This window comes from Amphiura filiformis, chromosome 13 (genome assembly GCF_039555335.1).
Source record: "Amphiura filiformis chromosome 13, Afil_fr2py, whole genome shotgun sequence".
Classification (NCBI taxonomy): domain Eukaryota; kingdom Metazoa; phylum Echinodermata; class Ophiuroidea; order Amphilepidida; family Amphiuridae; genus Amphiura; species Amphiura filiformis.
The window spans coordinates 56,619,674-56,644,392 of record NC_092640.1 but is presented as its reverse complement, the minus strand read 5'-3'; the positions used below and the strand labels follow the sequence as shown (position 1 = coordinate 56,644,392).

At 38.8% G+C, this 24,719-nt stretch overlaps 1 protein-coding gene across 1 annotated transcript in view; it reads left to right on the top strand.

The window, feature by feature from the left end:
- Positions 1–24,719, top strand: part of LOC140167775 (membrane metallo-endopeptidase-like 1) — a 75,994-nt gene that overhangs the window by 7,702 nt on the left and 43,573 nt on the right. The window contains exons 2-10 of the mRNA XM_072191067.1: positions 2,276–2,368; positions 3,853–4,014; positions 7,786–8,000; positions 8,956–9,018; positions 11,367–11,483; positions 14,010–14,096; positions 18,374–18,510; positions 19,980–20,202; positions 24,225–24,323. Of these exons, the coding sequence (XP_072047168.1) occupies positions 2,276–2,368; positions 3,853–4,014; positions 7,786–8,000; positions 8,956–9,018; positions 11,367–11,483; positions 14,010–14,096; positions 18,374–18,510; positions 19,980–20,202; positions 24,225–24,323 (1,196 nt within the window). The remainder of the gene's footprint in view (positions 1–2,275; positions 2,369–3,852; positions 4,015–7,785; positions 8,001–8,955; positions 9,019–11,366; positions 11,484–14,009; positions 14,097–18,373; positions 18,511–19,979; positions 20,203–24,224; positions 24,324–24,719) is intronic.

Below are 24,719 nucleotides of genomic sequence, written 5' to 3'. Positions count from 1 at the left end.
TTGAATGACATATTTTACGTTACCCTTCTGCCACAAAGATATTTTTGGATCTCGAAGAAAGCACTCATGTGGCACCATTTCCTTCAAAAATCAGATAAATTACATGTTGTTGAGACATAATATTATCAATTTAAAACTACTTGCATGGTCATTTTGGAGAAAAAAAGAAAGGAAAGAAAGCACTATTGTTGCACATAATACATTATGTAAATTGTAAGTTGCTGGAAGGTATGGGTCTTGCTTAAAATGCCATATAGTTGAAAGCTTTCCATCCTGTTTCTGTTTTGCGGAATTTGATGGAAAACAAAAAATAGACTATGGGGCAGGTTGGCCCACTTGTGCTGGGGCAGGTTGCCCCCATTGTGTTTATGGGCAAGAGTTATGCATACTTTCTCCATTTCACCCATTTTGTGTCAAATGAAGCAAAATACAATTTACACACCAACACTAGTCAGTTCCATGGATAAAATTGTTCAAAGGCGGAGTATAGTACAAAAAAATCTATAATTATTGTTGTCCTATTTGAGCACTTTTTGACTGGAAATAGCAATATTTCAATATCATATTTCTTTATAATTGGGAATTTGTACATAAAAAGTAATTCATCACTCAGAATAGTTAATAATGAACAAAAAAGTCAATTACAATAAATTGTTATCCACAGCCTTTCAGTTTTTCGTTATGGGTTTTATAAGATGATTGGTTAACGTTATTTCCTTGATTTTAGCTATTTCCTCAAGAATGACCCATGATGGCGCAAAATGAATTTTATTTTTTTATTTTTTTTTAACTATGATAGGTGATATCTTACCGCAGTTGTAACTTTAGAATGTTTTATTGGAAAGAAATATGGCAATAACACACTGTTGTGCATAGAGGGCCAACCTGCCCTGTTTGGTGGGCCAACCTGCCCCGGCCTGGTTAATTTTCTTTTCGCTCTCTCCTACAACTACTATAACTTTTGTATAAGTCACAGAGCCATATAAATTTGTTAGCATTTACCTAGAGTAAACAGCTCTCAAGTATCAAATTGATCATGAGAGCCTCCTAACCCACAAACTGAGCTCTCCAGATAAGTGGGGGAAAAGGGGGCCAACCTGTCCCGGTCTCCCTTACTAGGTGCATAATGATCATGTGCAAAAGGAATCTTGCAAATTTATCTTATAAATTTATAATTTATATCTAGAGAAACGGGCCGAAATGTTCGATTTTGAATTTCATTCTGTCGACAACGAAAGTATCACACACAATCCTATGGACCATTGAAATATATGTTATAGCCCATAATTCGCCAACTGAATGTCCGATTTGCATGAAAATTTGGGTTTAGGTTTCTTTCATGAATGTAAAAACACATGAGCAGGAAGAAATTTGGATAGAAATACTCCTTTAACATTATATCAGCGTTCAATGAAAATATTTAACCCAACATCTATTAAAATGCTGTTTTAAATATCATTTTAATGAAAAAATCATGTTTTTGCAGCCATTTTGGCGGCCATTTTGAATGTTTACATGCCCATGAGATCATATTAATTGATGCTGATGTCATATTTTTACCCCTTTACCAGAGAGATACTTTGAATACAAAAGACCACTATGTTTGGCACCATTTCATTGTAAATCTGGTACTTCATAATACTCCTGTAACACATTTTAATGAAAAAGACGATTTTGGCGGCCATTTTGGCAGCCATTTTGATTTTTACACATATCCAGGAGATGATAGAAATGACATAGACAACTGACCATAATATCAGCAACCCATGGTTATTTTTAACATCAAATAAGTTAAAATATTGAATTCTAAATACATTTTAATGAAAACCCCATCTTTTGGCAACCATTTGGCAGCCATTTTGAATGTAAACATGTTATACTGACCTTCAATCATAAAAATAATGTCAGAAATTGATTCCTTGTATTCAAAAACCTATAGAATGATGTATTACACATGAATATTGAGTGAAAACTAAAATTTAAAGTTTTCAAAATGGCCGCCGGCGGCCATCTTGGATTTCTCGAATTCGCAGCCGCTTTCGCAAAAGCACCTCTGTGATTCGTTAACCTCAAAGGTCCAATAACCCAAATCAAGTGTCAAAATCTCTGCCCTATCCGGTGTAGGCCGGGTTCTAGCTAGGGCCAGGACTATTACCAGCGACTACGACTACAATCATCTGATATGATATGATATAAGATATACTTGGTTGACGTACTCTTCCCACCAACATTATTATGTGCTTTCCTCAATGTTAATTTTTCAAGTCTTTTTCAGTCATATTGGCCATCCAAAATACAGCGATATCGGAGAAACGAAGTGACGGCATCGCATCAGATGTGTGTACAACGCCCCACTGTGTAGTGAGAGGTGAGTTGAAGGTGAAGGACTACCTGCTTAACCATTTATATATTTTTTAGGGCTAAAGATAATCATATACTAGTATAGTATGCATAGTATTGAACAATGTACATGCCTGGGTGTAGGCCTACATGTACCATATTTGACCTGGTAAGGGACCGTTCACAAACACTTGTTAGGGGGCCTGATGCAAATGGGGGGCCCTTAAAAGTTTTGACCCTCCTAAGGGGGGCCTGATGAAAGCTGATAAAAATGACCACAAATTTTCCCGGAAAAAATGAGTTTATACGCGTTACTATGGGGTTGACCCATAATTTTCATGTCAGAAAGGGGGTTATTAGGTGCTGAAAATTTTCAGGTCTGAGAAGGGGGGCCCGAAAATTTTCGCGATGAAATTTGTTTGCATCGCCCCCCCCCCGTGTTTGTGAACGGTCCCTAAATAGATAGATAAATAGGGAAATAAATGATATGGGCATAAGCATATAGTATTGAACAATGTAGCCTATATTATTAAACCTGGTAAATAAGGGGCTGTGCAATAATTATGAGCCCTGGGGAGGGTAAAATTGGGGAGGGAGCAAGAAACTTTTGGCGAGCCGAAATGGGGGCATATGGGCGCCTTTTTAATTCAACGCCCTAAAAGGGTTGGGAAAACAGTACGAAGCAAACCAATTCAGAACAGTTCCTCCAATGATGTGTATCAAAAAATACAATGTGATACATAATAATACTATGTAGGCCTATGTATATCAAAATAATACGGTTATTTATAAGCTTATACTTTTAATAATACTATGCAACATACGCAAAGTAGGTCTAATCATATTAATATACATAACGAGGGCTTAGAGCCAGAACCACCTATGTCCATTTGTTTTCTCAATTACATGTTACTCATTTCGGTAACAAATGGACGGTTAATTCTGCCCGCCATAAGAAAATGCAAGTGACTTTGGGGTATATACATGGTCACTTGGGTCTAACTAACTGTTTAAGTGACCATGCATATACCTCAAATTCACTTGCATTTATTATGGAGGGCATAATTAACCGTCCATGTGTTGCCGAAAGGAGTAACATGTAATTGAGAAACAATGGACACAGGTGGTTCTGGCTCTAAGCCCTCGATAATATATGTTGGACATAGCATAATGACATGGTAATAGCGATATTGAAACAGTATAAAATAAGTTCGGTCTACATAGTAGTTAATATGATATAAAAAGCACGTAGTAGTCTATAATTGTAAGAGTATTGGAGCATTTAAATGTTAATATTTGCGAAACGCCGGCGGTAATCGAACTTGACATCACCTCTTATGAATAGAATAGCTTTGAAGCGTTTTAAGACTTGGCGCCAATAAACCCTGTCGCGTTGCTTAAATTCAGTCACGTTATTCTTCATTTCCTTTCTTAAATGTCATATTTAAATCTTTGTCGAAACTGCGACCGCGGTTTTAATTCAGTGTTCATTTTGACTATTTTGATACACAGCTGGGGAAATGATGCAGAAAATTGACCAGCAAGTGGATCCATGTGACAATCTTTATGAGTATGCGTGTGGCGGTTGGTTGAACACAAATATCATCCCTGAAGACAGGTCATCATTAAGTATCTTCATAGAACTCTCTAGAGCATTGGAAATTGCTCTGAAAAGTAAATAAACATTCATACATCACAATGTGTAAATGTCCCCAGTCATGTCCATCAGATTTTGGAAATGAAGAAGTACAATATATTCTGCACACCCATCATGTTAAAGTTGTCTTCTTTGGCATAGTGCTGATTATGTAGGTCACGGATGCATTTCACCAGTACCCCCAATGTAGTGGATAGTCATTTTGCACAAACAGTCAAAGTCAAAATTAATCGAACTTGTTCATTAACCCACACCATCATAATCCTTTTAATGATAAGGATTCAGAAAACGTTATAGATGATTTGACTTCTGACTTCGCACGCATCATCGCGATTTCCATTGTTTTTTGCCTGCCAGTATACGCGTGCATCGTATTTTATTCAGGTCTTCCGCCACATCACAAGAAGGCTATTGTACAGTTCAGTGTTTGTATGCGATTCGCTCAATCATATCGATATACCAGTCCCTTCCCTTTGTTGATAAACATTGAGGACAACTCATATATACTTCGGCATCCTATGACGTACGGTTACGGAGTTAAGGGCAAAAGAGTAACATTATGACGTCATACGTCCTAGTTTGCTCAGCATGGGACGAAAAGCAAATTTGTTCTGATTTTGATGAAAATTGCACAATCTAGGATGTTTCGTTACCTAGGTAACACAGCAAAATAGGTCGTCAAGTATATTCGGATTAAAAATCAACATCGCCAAAACTAAAGTCCAGATCATCAGCAGAGTACCAAAGCAAATCAACATCAATATAGATGAGAAACAACTTGTCCAGGTTGAAAAGTTCACCTACCTGGGAGGAACACTACCTGGGAGGAACAATCAGCCAACACGGATCCTGCACAGATGACATAAAACTCCGAATAGGGAAAGCAATAGGGGCCGTTCAGAAACTTCAAAACATATGGAATTCCAAGGACATCCAAACACATACCAAGACAGAGCTATACAAAGTTCTTGTCCTTTCAATATTGCTCTTTGGAACTTAGACCTGGACACTGAAGAAAGTCGACGAGGACAGACTCCTCGTCTTTGAGATGATGTGTTTAAGGAAGATATTGGGTGTCACAAGACTGGACAAAATCCGTAACACAGCAATCAGGAAACGCCTAGGTATCGAGCAATCTGTTGTCGATAGGGTAATTCAAAAAAGACTCTGCTACTTTGGTCACATCCAAAGAATAACACCATCACGATACCCCAAACTACTGATCGATGCTCACATCCAAGGGGACAGACCCAGAGGTGGACCACCTAAACGATGGCTAGATTACATTAAGGCTGACTGCGTCGAATTAAACCTGAAGTCTGTGGTGGAGGCTGGGCACCAATCCATAAACAGACAGAAATGGAGGACCATTGTGAAACATGACACCACTCAACCCCATGTTGGAGTGAACGGCATAGGTCAAGATAGGTAGGTCAGGTAACGAAAGATCCTAGATTGTGCAAGATCTTTATTTGAATATTATTGTTGCATCAAAACGAACATTTTAACACCTCTTTTAGCAAAATTGGAGTCCTTTGATGTTTTTGACCCCCATAGAGCAAAAAACGTGACCTTTGACCTTTTTCTTAATAACTAAAGAACGGAGGAACACAATTTGAGAAATTTGACCCTGTGTAAACTCCGGTTCAATGCATTTTTGTATCGCTGGTAACAGTGCAGCTTTGCCCCCTCCCCAACTGGTACCAAATACCCTATCTGAGGGGGTCGGGCTTATACTATTAGACTAATGCAGCTTCTAATAGACCCTGTTCGAAATTGATGCTTCTGTAGATATCTTGCTCGTGTCATTTATATCTATAGTAATTGCAGATTCTATATGGTCTGTGTTTGAAGTTGCTTCTCAGGTGCAACTTTGGAATCTGTGTTATTATTTATTGTAGTTTTTATTTATTTATTTGGGGGGGGGGGTTATTCGCATGCATATCTATGTGGTTATAGTTCAAAAATAAAAATGATGGACTTTGTCATGCTCTCATACTAGAGCTATTTTTGGTGTCAAATTAAAGCTGCCTGTTTACTCTTTTGAATCGTGGTTATTGTGAACATTGTATTAGGCCTATGGTTTTGTAGGAACGGTTCACATACCCTGAATCACATTTTCTTAACTTTTTTTTTTCAGAGTTGTTTGAGAGCGAAGAATCCCCGATGACATAGAATCGATTGCAAAGGTTAAACGATATTACGCATCCTGCCTGGATATAGGTAATTATTAGACAAAGTTTGGAGCGCCTTCTATAGAGGTTATCCACTTTACTCATGTGTGACTTCTAACAAAAGGTGCTAGTTCCGTAGTATTCCTCATTCAAACCAATTGAATGCACGACCTTGGAGTTACCTGCATGACTTTGGCGGGCTATTTTGAAACAGTCATGGTTGCACATGCAGATACTTCTTTTGAAAGTCCTACACAAGGTATAGCAGTCGCTGATAGGATATGCAGCTTATAGAACACGGATAACCTCTATTGTATAGCAAATTGCAATAAAACTGTCAGGCAAGAAACATAAACATACTTATGAATATTCCTAATCATTCAGGTAGATAAATAAAGTAAAATTAGATATTAAACTGTTCATCTAGACTTACTGTTTTGAGCGGACTATAAATTTATATTTTGATGCTTGATATAATTGAATGTTTAATTTAAAAAGTTTATAGTTTTCATAATTGCAATTTGTTAATATGATATAAAAAGCATGTACAAGTCTATGATTGTAAGAGTATTGGAGCATTTTGAATGTTAATAATTGCGAAAAAATGTGTAGGCCTATTTGAGCTATTTACGCGATTCCTGCGTTACGATTTATGAATAGAATACAATGGCAGAATACAATAGATTTGCAGTGTTAGTAGACTTCAGGTAAATAAACCTGGCCGCGTTGCTAAATTTCAATAACTTCTTCATTTCATTAACTATCCGTTATTTACGGTCTCTTTTTTTAAAACTTTGGGAAAACGCGACCGAGATTTTTAATAAACAAAAAGGATCTAATATGTTTTATAACATTCAAAAACATTTTGCTGCTATTAAATCTTGCTGGGAAACATAATGGTAATCTTATTTAATGTCGACAAAATTTAATAAAATACTGTGCAGACGTTGCTATCCGTTAAGTTAAATTCTGGACATAATCTGATATTTCATTTAAAACCAAATCACATTTAGAACACGTTTATGGTTCAAATGTTGTGGTCGGTTTTGAAACTAGGATATCATAAGAAGTGCTGAATTTCATCGTTTCTACACCGACGATTGAATTTAATTTGCTTTGATGGAAATTTAGTTTTAGGGGCTATCATTTTCTTCGGAAGGGGATATGGGTCCCAAATATACGGGGGTCATAAAGTTTTGGAAAGAAAAATAGGGGGGATCATAAAATTTTTGATGACGAAAATGTAGGGAGTCACAAGATAACCACAGATAGTATGTTTATTTTATTCAAAAATACTGATTTCAATACAATTATAGCCTGTTTAGGGGGTAAGGTGTATTGGTGGTGGGGGTCATAAAACTTTTGTTGCCAAAATAGGGAGGTCACAATTTTATTGACGCTGACTTTTTGTAAATTTGTCCTGGTGGTGGTGTTGTTGTTGTGGTGTTGGTGTTGGTGGTGGTGGTGGTGGTGATGGTGTGGTGCAGTTGTGGTCGTGGCGGTGGTTGTGGTCGTGATGGCGGCGGCGCGGTGGCAGCATCATGATGATGAAAACAATAACAATAAATGAGAAAACATTACAAAGATTCCAATAAATGTTTATTGTTATCACAGATACAATCAATGAACGAGATGCTAAACCACTTCTTCAATTTCTTCATGAATTCGGAGGTTTCCCAGTCCTAGAAGGAAATTACGGAGGGCAATGGAACGAGAGCAATTTTGATTTGGAGGATTTGACCGGTCGTTTGTCAGCCAAATACAGTTCTTCCATAATTGGTGTTTGGGTCGGTCTTGACGATAAGAATTCGAGCCGGTATATCCCACATGTAAGACCTAGTAAGACTTTCATTTTGCGTATGCGCTTGGGTATGTGGCAGGATTTTCATGAATTGATGAGGATGCAAGGTGTTTTGTTTTGTTTTATTTTATTTTATTTTATTTTATTTTATTTTATTTTATTTTATTTTGTTTTGTTTTGTTTTGTTTTGTTTTGTTTTGTTGTTTTGTTTTTTGTTTTGTTTTGTTTTTGTTTTGTTTTGTTTTGTTTTGTTGTGTTGTGTTTTGTTTTGTTGTGTTTTGTTTGTTTTGTTGTGTTGTTTTTTGTTTGTTGTTGTGTTGTGTTGTGTTGTGTTGTGTGTTGTGTTGTGTTGTGTTTTTTTATGGTCCGAGGTGGGGCAATTTTTTTGTCCGAGGTAGAGCATTGTTTTTTGATCAGATGGGGAGGCAATTTTTTTTCAAACACTACTATACTTGATCTTGCAAAATGACAAAACAGTTGTTGCCAACTCTAAAAAGTGCTTATATCAATGTCAAAGGTCAAATGTTTAAGTTTGCCCGATTGGGCTTAAACTTGGTGCACAGCATCCTTGATATGAGGTGACCATAAAACGTTAACCTGGGGTCATCCGAGGTCAAATATTAAAATTTGCCTGATTGAGGCTTATACTTGTTGCAAAGCATCCTTGATATGAGGAGAACATGAAAAAAGTCAATCTGAATCATCCAAGGTCAAATGTTTAAGTTTGCCTGATTGGGCTTAAACTTGGTACAATTATCCTTGATATGAGGGGAACATTAAAAAGTTAATCTGAGGTCATCCGAGTTCAAATTTAAAGGTCACTAGAGATCAAATTTGTGCATCAACGTGAAAACACCGAATTGAAAGTAATAAATTATGGTTGAGGTCAAATGTCATGCAGAGGTTATCAGAGCCACTGCCTGATATATGTGGCTCTTGTGCCATAATAGCTCTAGTTGATATAATTCTTGTTCTAATAACAGGTGGATCAACCTAGCCTATTTATGGGCACCAGAGAATACTATCTTGAAGAGAAATATACCAGGGTAAGTAGCTAGGGATTATGGGGGGGCAAATTTAAAATGGCCTGCTAAAATGTTTGCCCACCCCTGGCACTCAAAAAACTTGCCCTTCCCTAGGTGGGAACCCAACCAGATTATTGCACACCCCCCTGAATGAAAAATGGTCAGATTCCACATAACTTTTAATTTTTTGTATCATTGTAAAACAATATCCTTTTACTTTCCTTTAGTTTAGCATGGTTATTCCTGAAGAAAATCGTGTCAATATATGCAGTGGCTCCTAAACCGGGGGCAATGAGTTAGATGTGTGTGTGCATGGGCAAAGTAAGCCAACCATAGGCTTCATCCTATCATTTCGTCCCGTTTTAAAATATTCTAGAACATATGCCTATCATACAAGCTCATACAGTGAGTGAAGGATGTAATAAAAATTTCTGGATACATTTTTGAAAAATGGTCTTATCCGTTAAGTAGAAAAATTAGCTACATGTACGCCCATAGCAAAAAATTAGACCTTTCCGGATAACTTCCCGATAGTCACCGGGTAGACACCGGCAAATTTCACATGCAAATTATAGGTACCGGGTGACTACCCGATAAATTTTTGGAAAACCATAGTGGATACCTTTAGGTAATAGGTACCGGATGACTACCCGATGACTTTTTTGGGAAACTAGCGGGTAACTACCCGGTGACTTTTTTGGGAACTAGCGGATAACTACCCGATAACTTTTCGGGGACCTAGCGGATAACTTTTGGTGACAATATACCTGGTGACCTCTTTGGAGACTTCCTGTTGACCTTTTGGGGAATGCAGAAATACAAATTCATGAGTATGCACAAATTTATTAGACAGTTATAGTAAGCTTATTATTTGAATTGTAGTTTTTGGAGAAATACAAATCTGTAGGCATGGCAGTTGAGCTTATAAAGTGCTATCTTGCAATAAGAAACTTGAAAGTGTAGTTATTGTACAAAAATATTCTTCTGATGTAATTTGGTGCATACCTTTAATGTACATCAATTGTTATGATATAGCATATATACATGTATTACAGTTACAAAATGTGATGACTCAGCCTATAATTTTTATATCAAATATTATAATTTATTTACAACAAATAGCTAAACATAAAGCTTATATCAGTTAATTGACACATTAGCTGATGATTAGTAATTTAATTGACATTAATTTACTGTCAAAATCATGATCTACTATATAGAAAACATATAAACTAAAACATTCAAATATGTCATATATTAGGTACATGTATAAAGACTGCATCAATATACAAATCATTTCATACAAATTGTCCTACCTGCATTATCATATGAAATCAAGCATTCAATGCTTTATAATTCCTACAGCATGTTCCAGATTAATTAGCAAACATCTTGTAATGTCCTACATGTAAATCCATGTATTTTGGACCACAAATAACTTGAATATTCTGCACAAATATATTCCAACTGCCAACAGCTAGCTGCTCCATTTTGAATTCATTCAGTGACCTTTGACCATATACCCACCCACAATGCATTCTTAAGATGCTTTATGCTATTTTCAAGGTCAAATTAAAAGCGGATAACCACCGGGTAACTCCTGCAAAGAATCTATGTTTCTGGGAACCTTCTGGGTAACTCATTTGAAATATTTGAGTTTTTGGGAGACTTCCGGATGTCTACCCGAAAACTTTTGGATAACTTAATTAGGTATCCGCAAGGTATCCGCTAGCGGGCACTTTCGGATAACTCTGGAAAAGGTACCCGAAAGGTTTCTGATGACCACCGAATGGTCATCGGGTGGTCACCGGGAAACTTTTCTTTTTGCTATGGGCGGTATTTTTTGTTTTTGTTTTTGTTTTGTTTGCCAAATTTTTCATTTCAAAAATACCTAATGACAATGTTAATGACTTATCTTTCACTTTTAGGCAATTTATACGCAATTTGTTTTATATGCTTTCGTTGGGATCACTGAATAAGCCTTTACCTGAAGTACAACTAATTATTTTCATTGGATAATAAACTAATATGTGCACCTCCCTGGATGTTCTAGGCCTACTCTAAAGCACCGAATAACAAGAATCCCGTGGTAGTTTAAGTCTTTCCCGGAGGCCAAATGTAGTATAAAAAGGTAATCCGTTGTCCAATCTATTGTATTAACGAAATAATGTAATAATAATAATAATAATAATAATAATAATAATAATAATAATAATAATAATAATAATAACAATAACAATAATAATAATAATAATAATAATAATAATAATAATGTTGTTATTATGCTTCCTTCCTTCTTTTCAAATACATGTATGTTTATATTAATCTTATTCCAATTTTGGATTGTTATTTATTTGTTTTCATTTCAGCACAAACAAGCTTACTTTCAATATATGGTCGCTATTACAACTATGCTGGGTGCAAATGAAACAACAGCGCAGCGAGACATGACCGCTGTGTTAGAGTTTGAAACAAAGTTGGCAAATGTAAGTGAGTGTAAGGGATTTGCCACTTAAAGCCATATTATAACATTTGCTGAGGAAGACGCCCTCACTGAATTTTTAAAATTATTTTTTACACGATTAAATTGTACTTTATTAAACCAATATACCCTGCAAAAATCAAGACTCTATGTGCTGTAGTTTTGTAAAAATCCGAGATTTTGAATAAAACGCCGGATTCGGCGCTTTATTATTACGATGGAATTATTAGTCGAACGCATACACGATGTTCATACCACACAGTACGTACACGGCGTGCGGGACGGTGATATACACAACAAAGGGTCGTACCACAACATGACCGAAGGAGTGGTACGTATTGGTGACATGTGCGCTGGTAGTAAATTCCAATTTTCTTTGCTTTGCCGTAGTTGTTCGGCTCAAAAATAAAAGGGATATATCTGACAGTAAAAGCTAACATTTTATGGCAAAGAAATGCTAATCTATTTTGTTTGAAAATGTTATAATATGGCTTTAAAGTGACACTCCCCTCCCAGCCTTCCGTACGATAAATATTTTTATAGAGTTAGAATGTTAACCTACATTTAATAAAAACAGTGTAAATAATGCATGCTGGAATCCTCTCCATGCAGTGTCCTTTCATAGAGCAATGAGAAAACTTTTCGAACAGTCTCATCTTGTGTATAAAATCCGTCATCTTTACTATGCGTTGAATAAAACATTAAGAAGCTGCAACTCAACTTATAACAATTTGCAATCGCAAGTTCTCAAAGTACAATGCCGTTACTTGCAGCGTAAAGTCTTGCATTTCACAGGGTATTGATAACTATCGATTGTGTTTGTACATGCAAACGTTCAAAAACCTTGTGAAAATGTTAGTGAAGAGGGTTACTCTTATGGCACTCATGACGTTACCTATGCCGCAAACAAAGTTTAATTTTCACTTCACATCTTGATATGAGATCCTCGAGGTGTTCCGTCTGGCTTTTGTGAGATCTTTGCCCGAAATTATGCTCCAGGAGCATATGCTCCAGGCGCATATGGTCCTGGAGCAGTAAGCCTAATCAATATATTAGTTTTTATGAGCCTAATATGGACTGTTCCATTTTGAAATACAGCATTGCTTTACTTGCCCATGAATTATAAGTTATAAATTATATAGTTTAACAAATTAAATCAAATCTGCTCCTGGAGCATGTTTGTCTTGCAGTACACTGATATGAATGAGAATACTCCAGGAGCTTGATGTATCATACCAATGTCTGATTTTTGAAATACTGCACTGCTTTAATTGCGGCAATGCCCATTAAAGCCATATTATAACATTTTCAAACAAAATAGATTAGCATTTCTTTGCCATAAAATGTTAGCTTTTACTGTCAGATATATCCCCTTTTATTTTTGAGCCGAACAACTACTGCAAAGCAAAGAAAATTGGAATTTACTACCAGCGCACATGTCTTCAATACGTACCACTCCTTCGGTCATGTTATAGTACGGCCTTTTGTTGTGTATATCACCGTCCCGCACGCCGTCACGTACTGTGTGTTATGAACATCGTGTATGCGTTCGACTAATAATTCCATCGTAATAATAAAGCGCCGAATCCGGCGTTTTATTCAAAATCTCGGATTTTGACAAAACTACAGCACCTAGCGTCTTGATTTTTGCAGGCTATATTGGTTTAATAAAGTACAATTTAATCGTGTAAAAAAATGAATTAAACAAATTCAGTGAGGGCGTCCTCCTCAGCAAATGTTATAATATGGCTTTAAGTATAGTTTAACAAATTATATCAAATATGCTCCTGGAGCATGTTTATGTTGTCGTGCAATGATGTGAAGGAGCATCATACCAAAAATAAAACATTATAGCTTCTCTCAGGCTCAGCGATCCCACGAGAATAGAACACCCCGACAATTATCGATAGTGAGAATGCAATACTGCTTACTGCTCCAGGACCATTTTTTCGGGCAAATGAACAGGATGCAGTAGCCATGTCTAGGCAAAGGTAAACATTTTGCAGGTTCCGATCTCGGAAGGGACTTTCTTTTGAGGCATTTTGTTGTAATAACTGTAGACATTCTCACTACATGGAGGGTATTTACGCACCGTTCATACACACTGTGACGCTCTGTAACAGCGCGTGTGATTGGTCGAGAGTTGGGCATAAACAGCGTTTATGCCCGGTGTCCTCATGTGAGATGGCCGGGTCCCGGGCCGGGTAGGGAAAATGATGGAAAATCACGTTTTTAATCATGTTACTTGTAATTTTTTGTTATTATTTTGATGAAATAAGAATCACAAAATGTTCTGGTATGTATGAACGCGGTTCATTCATATATTTCATGACTAAACGGTTGTTTATCGGGCATAAACCATAAACAACCGTTTAGTCATGAAAATTATGAATGAACCCCTAATTCATTTCCGTCGATTTGGCTGAAAGGGGCAATGAAATATATATTTTTGTCATGACCGATGTAATGAATAATATTCATTTTTCTTTTTTTAATTGTTGCAACGTATCTGTGCGTATAATGGAAGTAGCTATCAACTCCTAAAGAAGAAAGACGGAATGTCGACGCATTGTACCATCTCACAACGCTTGCTAACTTAACTCAAGAAGTGCCACAGGTAAACATTATTTTTACTGTCTCATAATACTCTATACAAAAAGTAAAGGAGACGGCGGAGAAGAGGAAGTAAAAAGCAGGGAGGGTAAGAAAACACGGATGAGAACTGCAGCAAGATGAAGAAGCAGAATAATATAAGAGAGGAGAACTATGAAGAACGCGGTATGAAGAATATGAATAAGGAACAGAAGAGTAGGAAAATATGGAGATGAAGAACACAAAGGATGAAAACATGAGACGGGAGGGAAGATGGGGAGGAACAAGAACAATGAAGAGCATGATGATAGACAAACTTATGGAAGATAAACGCGCTTTTGGTAGAGTTGATCACGGTCTTATAACATTGGACCTTTTGATAGAGTTGATCATGGTCGTATGGCATCAGGTCTTTGATACAGTTGATCACGGTCGTATAGCATTTGGCCTTTTGGTAGAGTTGATCACTGTCGTATAGCATTGGGCCTTTTGGTAGAGTTGATCACGGTCGTATGACATCGGGCCTTTTGAAAGAATTGATCATGGTCGTATAACATCGGGCCTTTTGGTAGAGTTGATCACGGTCGTATGACATCGGGCCTTTTGGTAGAGTTGATCACGGTCGTATAACATTGAGCCTTTTGATAGAGTTGATGACGGTCGTATGACATCGGGCCTTTGGTAGAGTTGATCACAGTCGTATAACATTGGGCCTTTTGGTAGAGTTGATCATGGTCGTATAGCATTGGGCCTTTTGATAAAGTTGATCACGGTCGTATGTCATCGGGCCTTTTGGTAGAGTTGATCACGGTCGTATAGCATTGGCCCTTTTGATAAAGTTGATCACGGTCGTATGACATCGGGCCTTTTGGTAGAGTTGATCACAGTCGTATAACATTGGGCCTTTTGGTAGAGTTGATCACGGTCGTATAAACATTGGGCCTTTTGGTAGAGTTGATGACGGTCGTATGACATCGGGCCTTTGGTAGAGTTGATCACAGTCGTATAACATTGGGCCTTTTGGTAGAGTTGATCATGGTCGTATAGCATTGGGCCTTTTGATAAAGTTGATCACGGTCGTATGACATCGGGCCTTTTGGTAGAGTTGATCACAGTCGTATAACATTGGGCCTTTTGGTAGAGTTGATCACGGTCGTATAAACATTGGACCTTTTGGTAGAGTTGACCACGGTCGTTTAACATTGGGCCTTTTGGTAGAGTTGAACACGGATGTATAACATTGGGCCTTTTGGTAGAGTTGATCACGGTCGTATAACATCGTACCTTTTGGTATAGTTGATCACGGTCGTATAACATTGGGCCTTTTGGTAGAGCTGATCACAGTCGTATTACATTTGGCCTTTTGGTAGAGTTGATCACGGTCGTATAACATTGTGCCTTTTGATAGAGTTGATCACGGTCGTATAACATCGGGCCTTTTGGTAGAGTTGATCACGGTCGTATAGCATTGACGGTTGTATAGCTTTGGGCCTTTTGGTAGAGTTGATCACAGTCGTATGTCATCTGGCCTTTTGGTAGAGTTGATCACGGCTGTATAACATTGGGCCTTTTGATAGATGAGCACGGTCGTATGTCATCGGGCCTTTTGGTAGCGTTGATCACGGCCGTATAACATTGGGCCTTTTGATAGAGTTGATCACGATCTCTATTCAAAAATTAAAAATCAAGAGAATTAGGGTTAACAATGCTAGAAAGCTGCGGAACATACTGTAACCAAAATATTATGAATAGAGCCAGCCTACGTTAGCAACTTTAGAATATGGACAGGACTCCTGTCATAAACTACTGAATAAAAAATTAAAATGTGAAAAGTCTAGGCGTGGCAATTCATCATGACATGGTGTACGTCTGTTGTAAACTAGGTACTCGAAAAGCAACGTTGTCAACTTTTTACATTAATGAGCCGGACATATTTTAATAAACGGGTGGTGTTTAAAAACACCACCCGTTTCATGAAACATTCTTCAACACTTAAGAAAGTTCTTGCAATCTTATTGATTCTTAGGCGTGTGATATGAAACGATATAACACACGTTAGTGTGTGTGTCGACGCGATACTCGTACTCGCTATTTGAACCAATCGGAGGTGAGTAGTAATAGGGCCTTTACAGACGTCGCCAATTTGTTTGTTTTTAAATCGAAAGAACAACGTCATGAGGACGTGGCTAATTAACATAATATGAATATGAATGAGCGAATGTAAATATAATACTGCCAATCAAAATGAATTTGTGTACCTTTATTAAAGGAACTGAGTCAATGAGCGGTGAAATGAGTCAATGAACAGTGAAATGAGCAAGTGAGCAGTGAAATAAACAGATGAGCAGTGAAATGAGCAACTGAGCATGGAAATCCGGAATGGAAATGAGTCAATGAGCATGTCAAATGAGTAACTGAGCATTGAAATGAGCAGGGAAATGAGTCAATGAGCGGTATATGCTTGCGAATATTTTTTATGAGCATATATATATATATACACACGAGTTTATGAATATTCATGAGGTGCGCGTGGCTAATTAGCATATCGGAATATTCATGAGGTGGGCGTGGCTAATTAGCATCTATGAATATTAATGAGGGTATATTTTCTGGGTTTTTTTGTTGAATTTTTTTCGAAATATTTCTTCTCGATTCAAAATGGCTGCATTTCCGGTTGACTTTTCAAAATGGCGGTATTTCCGGTTGAACTTTGACCACTTCCGGTTGACCTATGACCCGTGACCCGGAAGTGATCCCGGTTGGCGACGCGTCTCTAAAGGCCCTATTATACTACTGAGGTGCATAGCAACAACGGGACTGATCGATTCTAAGCCCTATTTAATTTGATTAAAAGTTGGTGTGACTAATATATTTATTTTAATTGAAGTGTTTAGGGGCTGTGCAATAATAATGAGCCCTGGGGAAGGGTAAAATTGGGGGGGGGCAAGAAATTTTGGCGAGCCGAAGGGGTGGCACACATTCATGTGGCGTCTTTTTAGTAAAACGCTCTAAAAAGGCTTCGGAAAACAGTACGGAAACGCTTAAGGGATCTGGAATGAGCGTTTCGACAGTATTTTTGTGGGACATGAGAGCACATCAGACATATCGAATTGCATTCTGAATACGAAGAATGTCTTTCTGATATCAAACATTTTTCATTTTTTGAAATTCACGATTGGCAAAGTTATTAAAATTTGATATTTTTCACATTTTTGATATATAACAAATTAACAATCCTTGTAAGTAAATTTTTATAAATCTAATGATATATTCTTAAAGTGTATGTTGCTGGGAGGAAAAGCCGACGATCGATTGAAAATTTTGACCTTTGATATTGAAGATATGGATTTTTTTCCCCCAAAACACCTAATTTTTTTTTTTGGTGTTTTGGGAAAAAAATCCATATCTTCAATACGAAAGGTCAAAATTTTCAATTGATCGTCGGCTTTTCATCCCACCTACATACACTTTAAGTATAAATCATCAGATAAGTATAAATCATCAGATTTTACTTCGAGTACTGTTAAATATCAAAAATATCAATTTTAATCATTTGCCATAAAATGTGTATTACATTGCGAATTTCAAAAATCAAAATTATTTGATATCAGAAGGACATTCTTCGTATTCAGAATGCAATCGATGTGTCTGATGTGCTCTAATGTCCCACAACATATACTGTCCAAACGTTCATACCCCATCCCTTAAATATGCAAATTTTCCTGCTCGCTGCGCTCGCACCATACATAGAGACCATTTAAGGTTTGCAAATTGGGATCCCAAAAATTTGGCATGTTCAAGGGGGCAAAGATTTTTTGGCGGGCCGAGAGGGGGGGCAAGCGATTTTTGGCGGGCCGAGGGGGGGGGCAAGCGATTTTCGGCGAGCCGTTTGGAAATTTTACCCTCTCCCCGGGGCTCATAATTATTGCACAGCCCCTTAAGAATGAGAATAAAGGTGTTGGATTTAGCCGCTGTCGTGTATCTATCGTGTCATTTAACATGCGACATCATTATTTTTGGCGTAAAACAACTCGGCTTCGTCTCGTTGTTTCACTTAAAATAATGATGTCGCCCGTGTTATATGAGACGCTAGATGCACGACAGCGGCTAAAAACAATAACTTTATTCTCTAATTAAAACGTGCATGTAATATATTGTGTTTATATAGTTATGATGCGTGGTATTTTAATTATTGTTTGATTTTTGTGTGTGTTATCCTAAGACTTGTATATTGTTTATAGTGTGAGTAAGATATTTTCAATGATTGGAATTGTCATATTGCAATCTTATTTTTCCCTCAAGTTCAATTGGACCAAATATTTTGATATACTGATGCCCGACGAAAATAAACCAATTCCAAGCACAGAGGAAATATGTAACTATTCCCCCAGATATATAGAGGAAGCAATCAGAATGGTGACTCAGGACACGCCAGTCAGGTAATTTTTGAGAATAGACCCTGTCGATAAAAACTCAACCAGAACGGTATAACAATTGAAATGGCAGACATGTTGATTCTAATTAGTTTAAGTGACAGGTCTCTAGTTCGATATCGCCACCATTCATACCTATCACCTGTTTTATTGTATTATCAAGCGAATTGTGCTGTGGCATCTTACGGAGGGCCTAATTTAATCTAAATGAGGATGAGTGACTTAGTATTCGATATTTTTAAACACTTGAGAACGTTTCTGCAATCTTATTGGTTCTTACCCGTGTGAAATGACACGATATAACACGGTCCAGGGCGTGTGCATCGACGCGTACTCGCTATTTGAACCAATCCGAGTCGCATAGCAACAACGGGACTGATCGATTTTAAGAATTAGGTAATTCCTTGTAAAATCGCAGATTCTCATGGGTTGAGAATCTGGTTAAATGAAGGATTTAATTTGATTAAAATTGGTTATACTTTTTATTTGACTTGAAGTGTTCAAGAATGAGAATAAAGGTATTGTTTTAGCCGCTGTCGTGCATCTATCGTCTCATATAACACGCCACATCATTATTTTTGGCGTAAAAAAACTTAAAATAATGATGTCGCCCATGTTATATGAGACGATAGATTCCTCTTGTCATAACGATTCAGAAAAAGTATAGTAAGTTTAACCTAACTGTGGCATACCATTCATGAGTTATTAGCAGAAAGGTAACAATTGGGCGGTGGTCAGCTTTTATGACCACACAGGGGTGAGGGTCAAAAACTAAAAGTGCTCCGATTTCAATGAAAATGGTTCAAATTGTTCGTCATGTAAATTGAACTCAAATACGGAATAGATTGCACTGTAGAATGTTTTATTGCCAAAATCCAGCAATAAAGGTCAAGCTATTTCCGGGGGGCACTTCAATATGAAATGGATATAGGTGTAGGGCTGGCACTTTCGCACTAAGGGGCATTCGGTGAGAGCAAAATGTAAAAAAATATGGGGTCATTGGGTGCGAACATGACCTTTTTTTTAAATGGAATCTTTGGGTGAGAGCCGACACAGCGCAGCAAAAACCTCGAAAATCGAATTTCTAGTTCAAAATGGCTTCAAATTTCACTGGTTTTTTTTTCAAAATAAGTAACAAAATCAGTGATAAATGAAAGTTGCTGTTCAAATTAAACTTGTAAGGGTCTTTGGGTGACAAATCAAATGGAAAAATAGGGGGTCTTCGGGTGACAGAGCATGTGTTCGTAAAAAATATGGGGTCTTTGGGTGACAGCGATGCTGAAAAAGGGGTCTTAACAGCCCTACATACGCGTCACCTCCAAAGTTGGAGTGCCCCGGGGGCTATTTCATGATGTTTCTAGTTAAAGACGCATCCTAGATGGTGAGTATTATTCCTTATTTAAGTTTATTTTACATGACGAACAATTTGAAACCATTTTCCTTGAAATCGGAGCACCTTCTTCTCTACTTCACAGAGTAAAGGCTAATTACATCATGTGGCGGCTCGCATCGTCAAGAATATCATATCTTAGTCAACGATTTAGAGATGAGCAGGTGAAAATTCGTGAAGTATTTTATGGAATACCGTCAAAGCCTCCTCGCTATCGCACCTGCGTCAGTGTCGTCAATGGCGCCCTCATGTTTGCAACTGGAAGGATGTACGTTAGGGAGCATTTTCCTGGAGAGAGCAAAGCAAATGTGAGTAAGAAGTTGTAGCGTGGTTGCCAACCGTGATCCCATCCCAGCTTGTCACGAGCTTAATGATCCCAGATGGTCACAAGTTCAATAATCCCAGATGATCGCCAGCTCAATAATCCCAGATCGCCAGCTCAATGATTCCACATGGTCACAAGCTCATGATCCCAGACCCAGATGGTCACGAGTTCAAAGATCCCAGATGATCATGAGCTCAATGATCCCAGATGGTCACGAGTTCAATGATCCCAGATGGTCACGAGTTCAATGATCCCAGGTGGTCACGAGCTCAATGATCCCAGATGGTCACGAGTTCAATGATCCCAGGTGGTCACGAGCTCATTGAGTTGATCGAGGTGATCACGAGTAAAATGATCCCAGATGGTCACCAGCTCAATGATACCAGATGGACACAAGCTCAATGATCCCAGATGGTCACGAGCTCAATGATCCCAGAAGGTCATGAGTTCAATGATCCCAGATGGTCACGAGCTCATCCCAGATGGTCACGAGTTCAATGATCCCAGATGGTCACGAGTTCAATGATCCCAGATGGTCACAAGTTCAATGATCCCAGATGGTCACGAGTTCAATGATCCCAGATGGTCATGAGTTCAAAAATCCCAGATGGTCACGAGCACAATGATCCCAGGTGGTCACGAGTTCAATGATCCCAGGTGGTCACGAGCTCAATGATCCCAGATGGTCACGAGTTCAATGATCCCAGGTGGTCACGAGCTCATTGAGTTGATCGAGGTGATCACGAGTAAAATGATCCCAGATGGTCACCAGCTCAATGATACCAGATGGACACAAGCTCAATGATCCCAGATGGTCACGAGCTCAATGATCCCAGAAGGTCATGAGTTCAATGATCCCAGATGGTCATGAGCTCAATAATCCCAGATGGTCACGAGTTCAATGATCCCAGAAGGTCACGAGTTCAATGATCCCAGATGGTCACGAGTTCAATGATCCCAGATGGTCACGAGTTCAATGATCCCAGATGGTCACGAGTTCAATGATCCCAGATGGTCATGAGTTCAATGATCCCAGATGGTCACGAGTTCAATGATCCCAGATGGTCACGAGTTCAATGATCCCAGATGGTCATGAGTTCAATGATACCAGATGGTCACGAGCACAATGATCCCAGATGGTCACGAGTTCAATGATCCCAGATGGTCACGAGTTCAATGATCCCAGATGGTCACGAGCACAATGATCCCAGATGGTCACGAGTTCAATGATCCCAGATGGTCACGAGTTCAATGATACCAGATGGTCACGAGTACAATGATCCCAGATGGTCACGAGTTCAATGATCCCAGATGGTCACGAGTTCAATGATCCCAGATGGTCATGAGTTCAATGATCCCAGATGGTCACGAGCTCAATGATCCCAGAAGGTCACGAGTTCAATGATCCCAGATGGTCACGAGTTCAATGATCCCAGATGGTCACGAGTTCAATGATCCCAGATGGTCACGAGTTCAATGATCCCAGATGGTCATGAGTTCAAGGATCCCAGATGGTCACGAGCACAATGATCCCAGGTGGTCACGAGTTCAATGATCCCAGGTGGTCACGAGCTCAATGATCCCAGATGGTCACGAGTTCAATGATCCCAGGTGGTCACGAGCTCATTGAGTTGATCGAGAGGTGATCACGAGTAAAATGATCCCAGATGGTCACCAGCTCAATGATACCAGATGGACACAAGCTCAATGATCCCAGATGGTCACGAGCTCAATGATCCCAGAAGGTCATGAGTTCAATGATCCCAGATGGTCACGAGCTCAATAATCCCAGATGGTCACGAGTTCAATGATCCCAGAAGGTCACGAGTTCAATGATCCCAGATGGTCACGAGTTCAATGATCCCAGATGGTCACGAGTTCAATGATCCCAGATGGTCACGAGTTCAATGATCCCAGATGGTCATGAGTTCAATGATCCCAGATGGTCACGAGTTCAATGATCCCAGATGGTCACGAGTTCAATGATCCCAGATGGTCATGAGTTCAATGATACCAGATGGTCACGAGCACAATGATCCCAGATGGTCACGAGTTCAATGATCCCAGATGGTCACGAGTTCAATGATCCCAGATGGTCACGAGCACAATGATCCCAGATGGTCACGAGTTCAATGATCCCAGATGGTCACGAGTTCAATGATACCAGATGGTCACGAGTACAATGATCCCAGATGGTCACGAGTTCAATGATCCCAGATGGTCACGAGTTCAATGATCCCAGATGGTCATGAGTTCAATGATCCCAGATGGTCACGAGCTCAATGATCCCAGATGGTCATGAGTTCAGTGATCCCAGATGGTCACGAGCTCAATGATCCCTGATGGTCAAGAGCTCAATGATCCCAGAAGGTCACGAGTTTAATGATCCCAGATGGTCACGAGTTCAATGATCCCAGATGGTCACGAGTTTAATGATCCCAGATGGTCACGAGTTCAATGATCCCAGATGGTCACGAGTTCAATGATCCCAGATGGTCACGAGTTCAATGATCCCAGATGGTCACGAGTTCGATGATCCCAGATGGTCACGAGTTCAATGATCCCAGATGGTCACAAGTTCAATGATCCCAGATGGTCACGAGTTCAATGATCCCAGATGGTCATGAGTTCAAAAATCCCAGATGGTCACGAGCACAATGATCCCAGGTGGTCACGAGCTCAATAATCCCAGATGGTCGCAAGCTGTGACTTCTCAACCCACGTCACTTTTCGGAAATCACAGCCGGGTAAAATGGAAAGATCAGAGCGTGTAGATGCATTTTAACACCATTAGAAGTTTTTATTTTGTAGAATCATTTATTATTTTATTGTTTTGTTAATATATCGATCATTTGTTGATTTATCGATCGATTATTGATTTATCAATCAATTGTTGATTTATTTATCGATTAATGATTTATTATTGGCCGAATGGCCTCCCGACTGTAAGTAATGATCAATGATCCCAGATGGTCACGAGTTCAATGATCCCAGATGGTCATGAGTTCAATGATACCAGATGGTCACGAGCACAATGATCCCAGATGGTCACGAGTTCAATGATCCCAGATGGTCACGAGTTCAATGATCCCAGATGGTCACGAGCACAATGATCCCAGATGGTCACGAGTTCAATGATCCCAGATGGTCACGAGTTCAATGATACCAGATGGTCACGAGTACAATGATCCCAGATGGTCACGAGTTCAATGATCCCAGATGGTCACGAGTTCAATGATCCCAGATGGTCACGAGTTCAATGATCCCAGATGGTCACGAGCTCAATGATCCCAGATGGTCATGAGTTCAGTGATCCCAGATGGTCACGAGCTCAATGATCCCTGATGGTCAAGAGCTCAATGATCCCAGAAGGTCACGAGTTTAATGATCCCAGATGGTCACGAGTTCAATGATCCCAGAAGGTCACGAGTTCAATGATCCCAGATGGTCACGAGTTCAATGATCCCAGATGGTCACGAGTTCAATGATCCCAGATGGTCACGAGTTCAATGATCCCAGATGGTCACGAGTCGATGACAGATGGTCACGAGTTCAATGATCCCAGATGGTCACAAGTTCAATGATCCCAGATGGTCACGAGTTCAATGATCCCAGATGGTCATGAGTTCAAAAATCCCAGATGGTCACGAGCACAATGATCCCAGGTGGTCACGAGCTCAATAATCCCAGATGGTCGCAAGCTGTGACTTCTCAACCCACGTCACTTTTCGGAAATCACAGCCGGGTAAAATGGAAAGATCAGAGCGTGTAGATGCATTTTAACACCATTAGAAGTTTTTATTTTGTAGAATCATTTATTATTTTATTGTTTTGTTAATATATCGATCATTTGTTGATTTATCGATCGATTATTGATTTATCAATCAATTGTTGATTTATTTATCGATTAATGATTTATTATTGGCCGAATGGCCTCCCGACTGTAAGTAAATATTCTCATTTTATCTCCGACATGTACATGTATAGTATTTTTAATCAATACAGGTTGAGATCATGATTGCCAACTTAAGAAAAGCTTTCAAAGACATGCTTGAGTACAACGAATGGATGGACGAAGAAACCAAAGTTGTAGCCAGAGAAAAGGTAAAGTCAAAATTTCATACGCAAATTCAAAATATGTTTTGCTGTTTTCCGACGGTTCTTCTTCTTACAATCACAAATTTCCAATTAGCGATTGTACTGTTTTCCGACGGTTCTTCTTCTCACAATCGCAAATTGTTCCGACGACTCTTCTTCTTTCTTTCTATCAATCTTATCAACGAGCCATCGTAACCATATGCTTTATAGGTCTGTCACACTACGACGGACTGGGTTAACGAACATCACCGTATACAAAAATATTTTATCCGTTGGAAAAATCACCAGTCCGGCAGGAGATTCGGTGGGATTTGTGGTCCGATTCCTGTTCGTCTCTCTATGCGTTGTGGCCGCTAATAATCCTGCAGGCGTCTTATATCCGATCGTTCAACGTCCGATAAA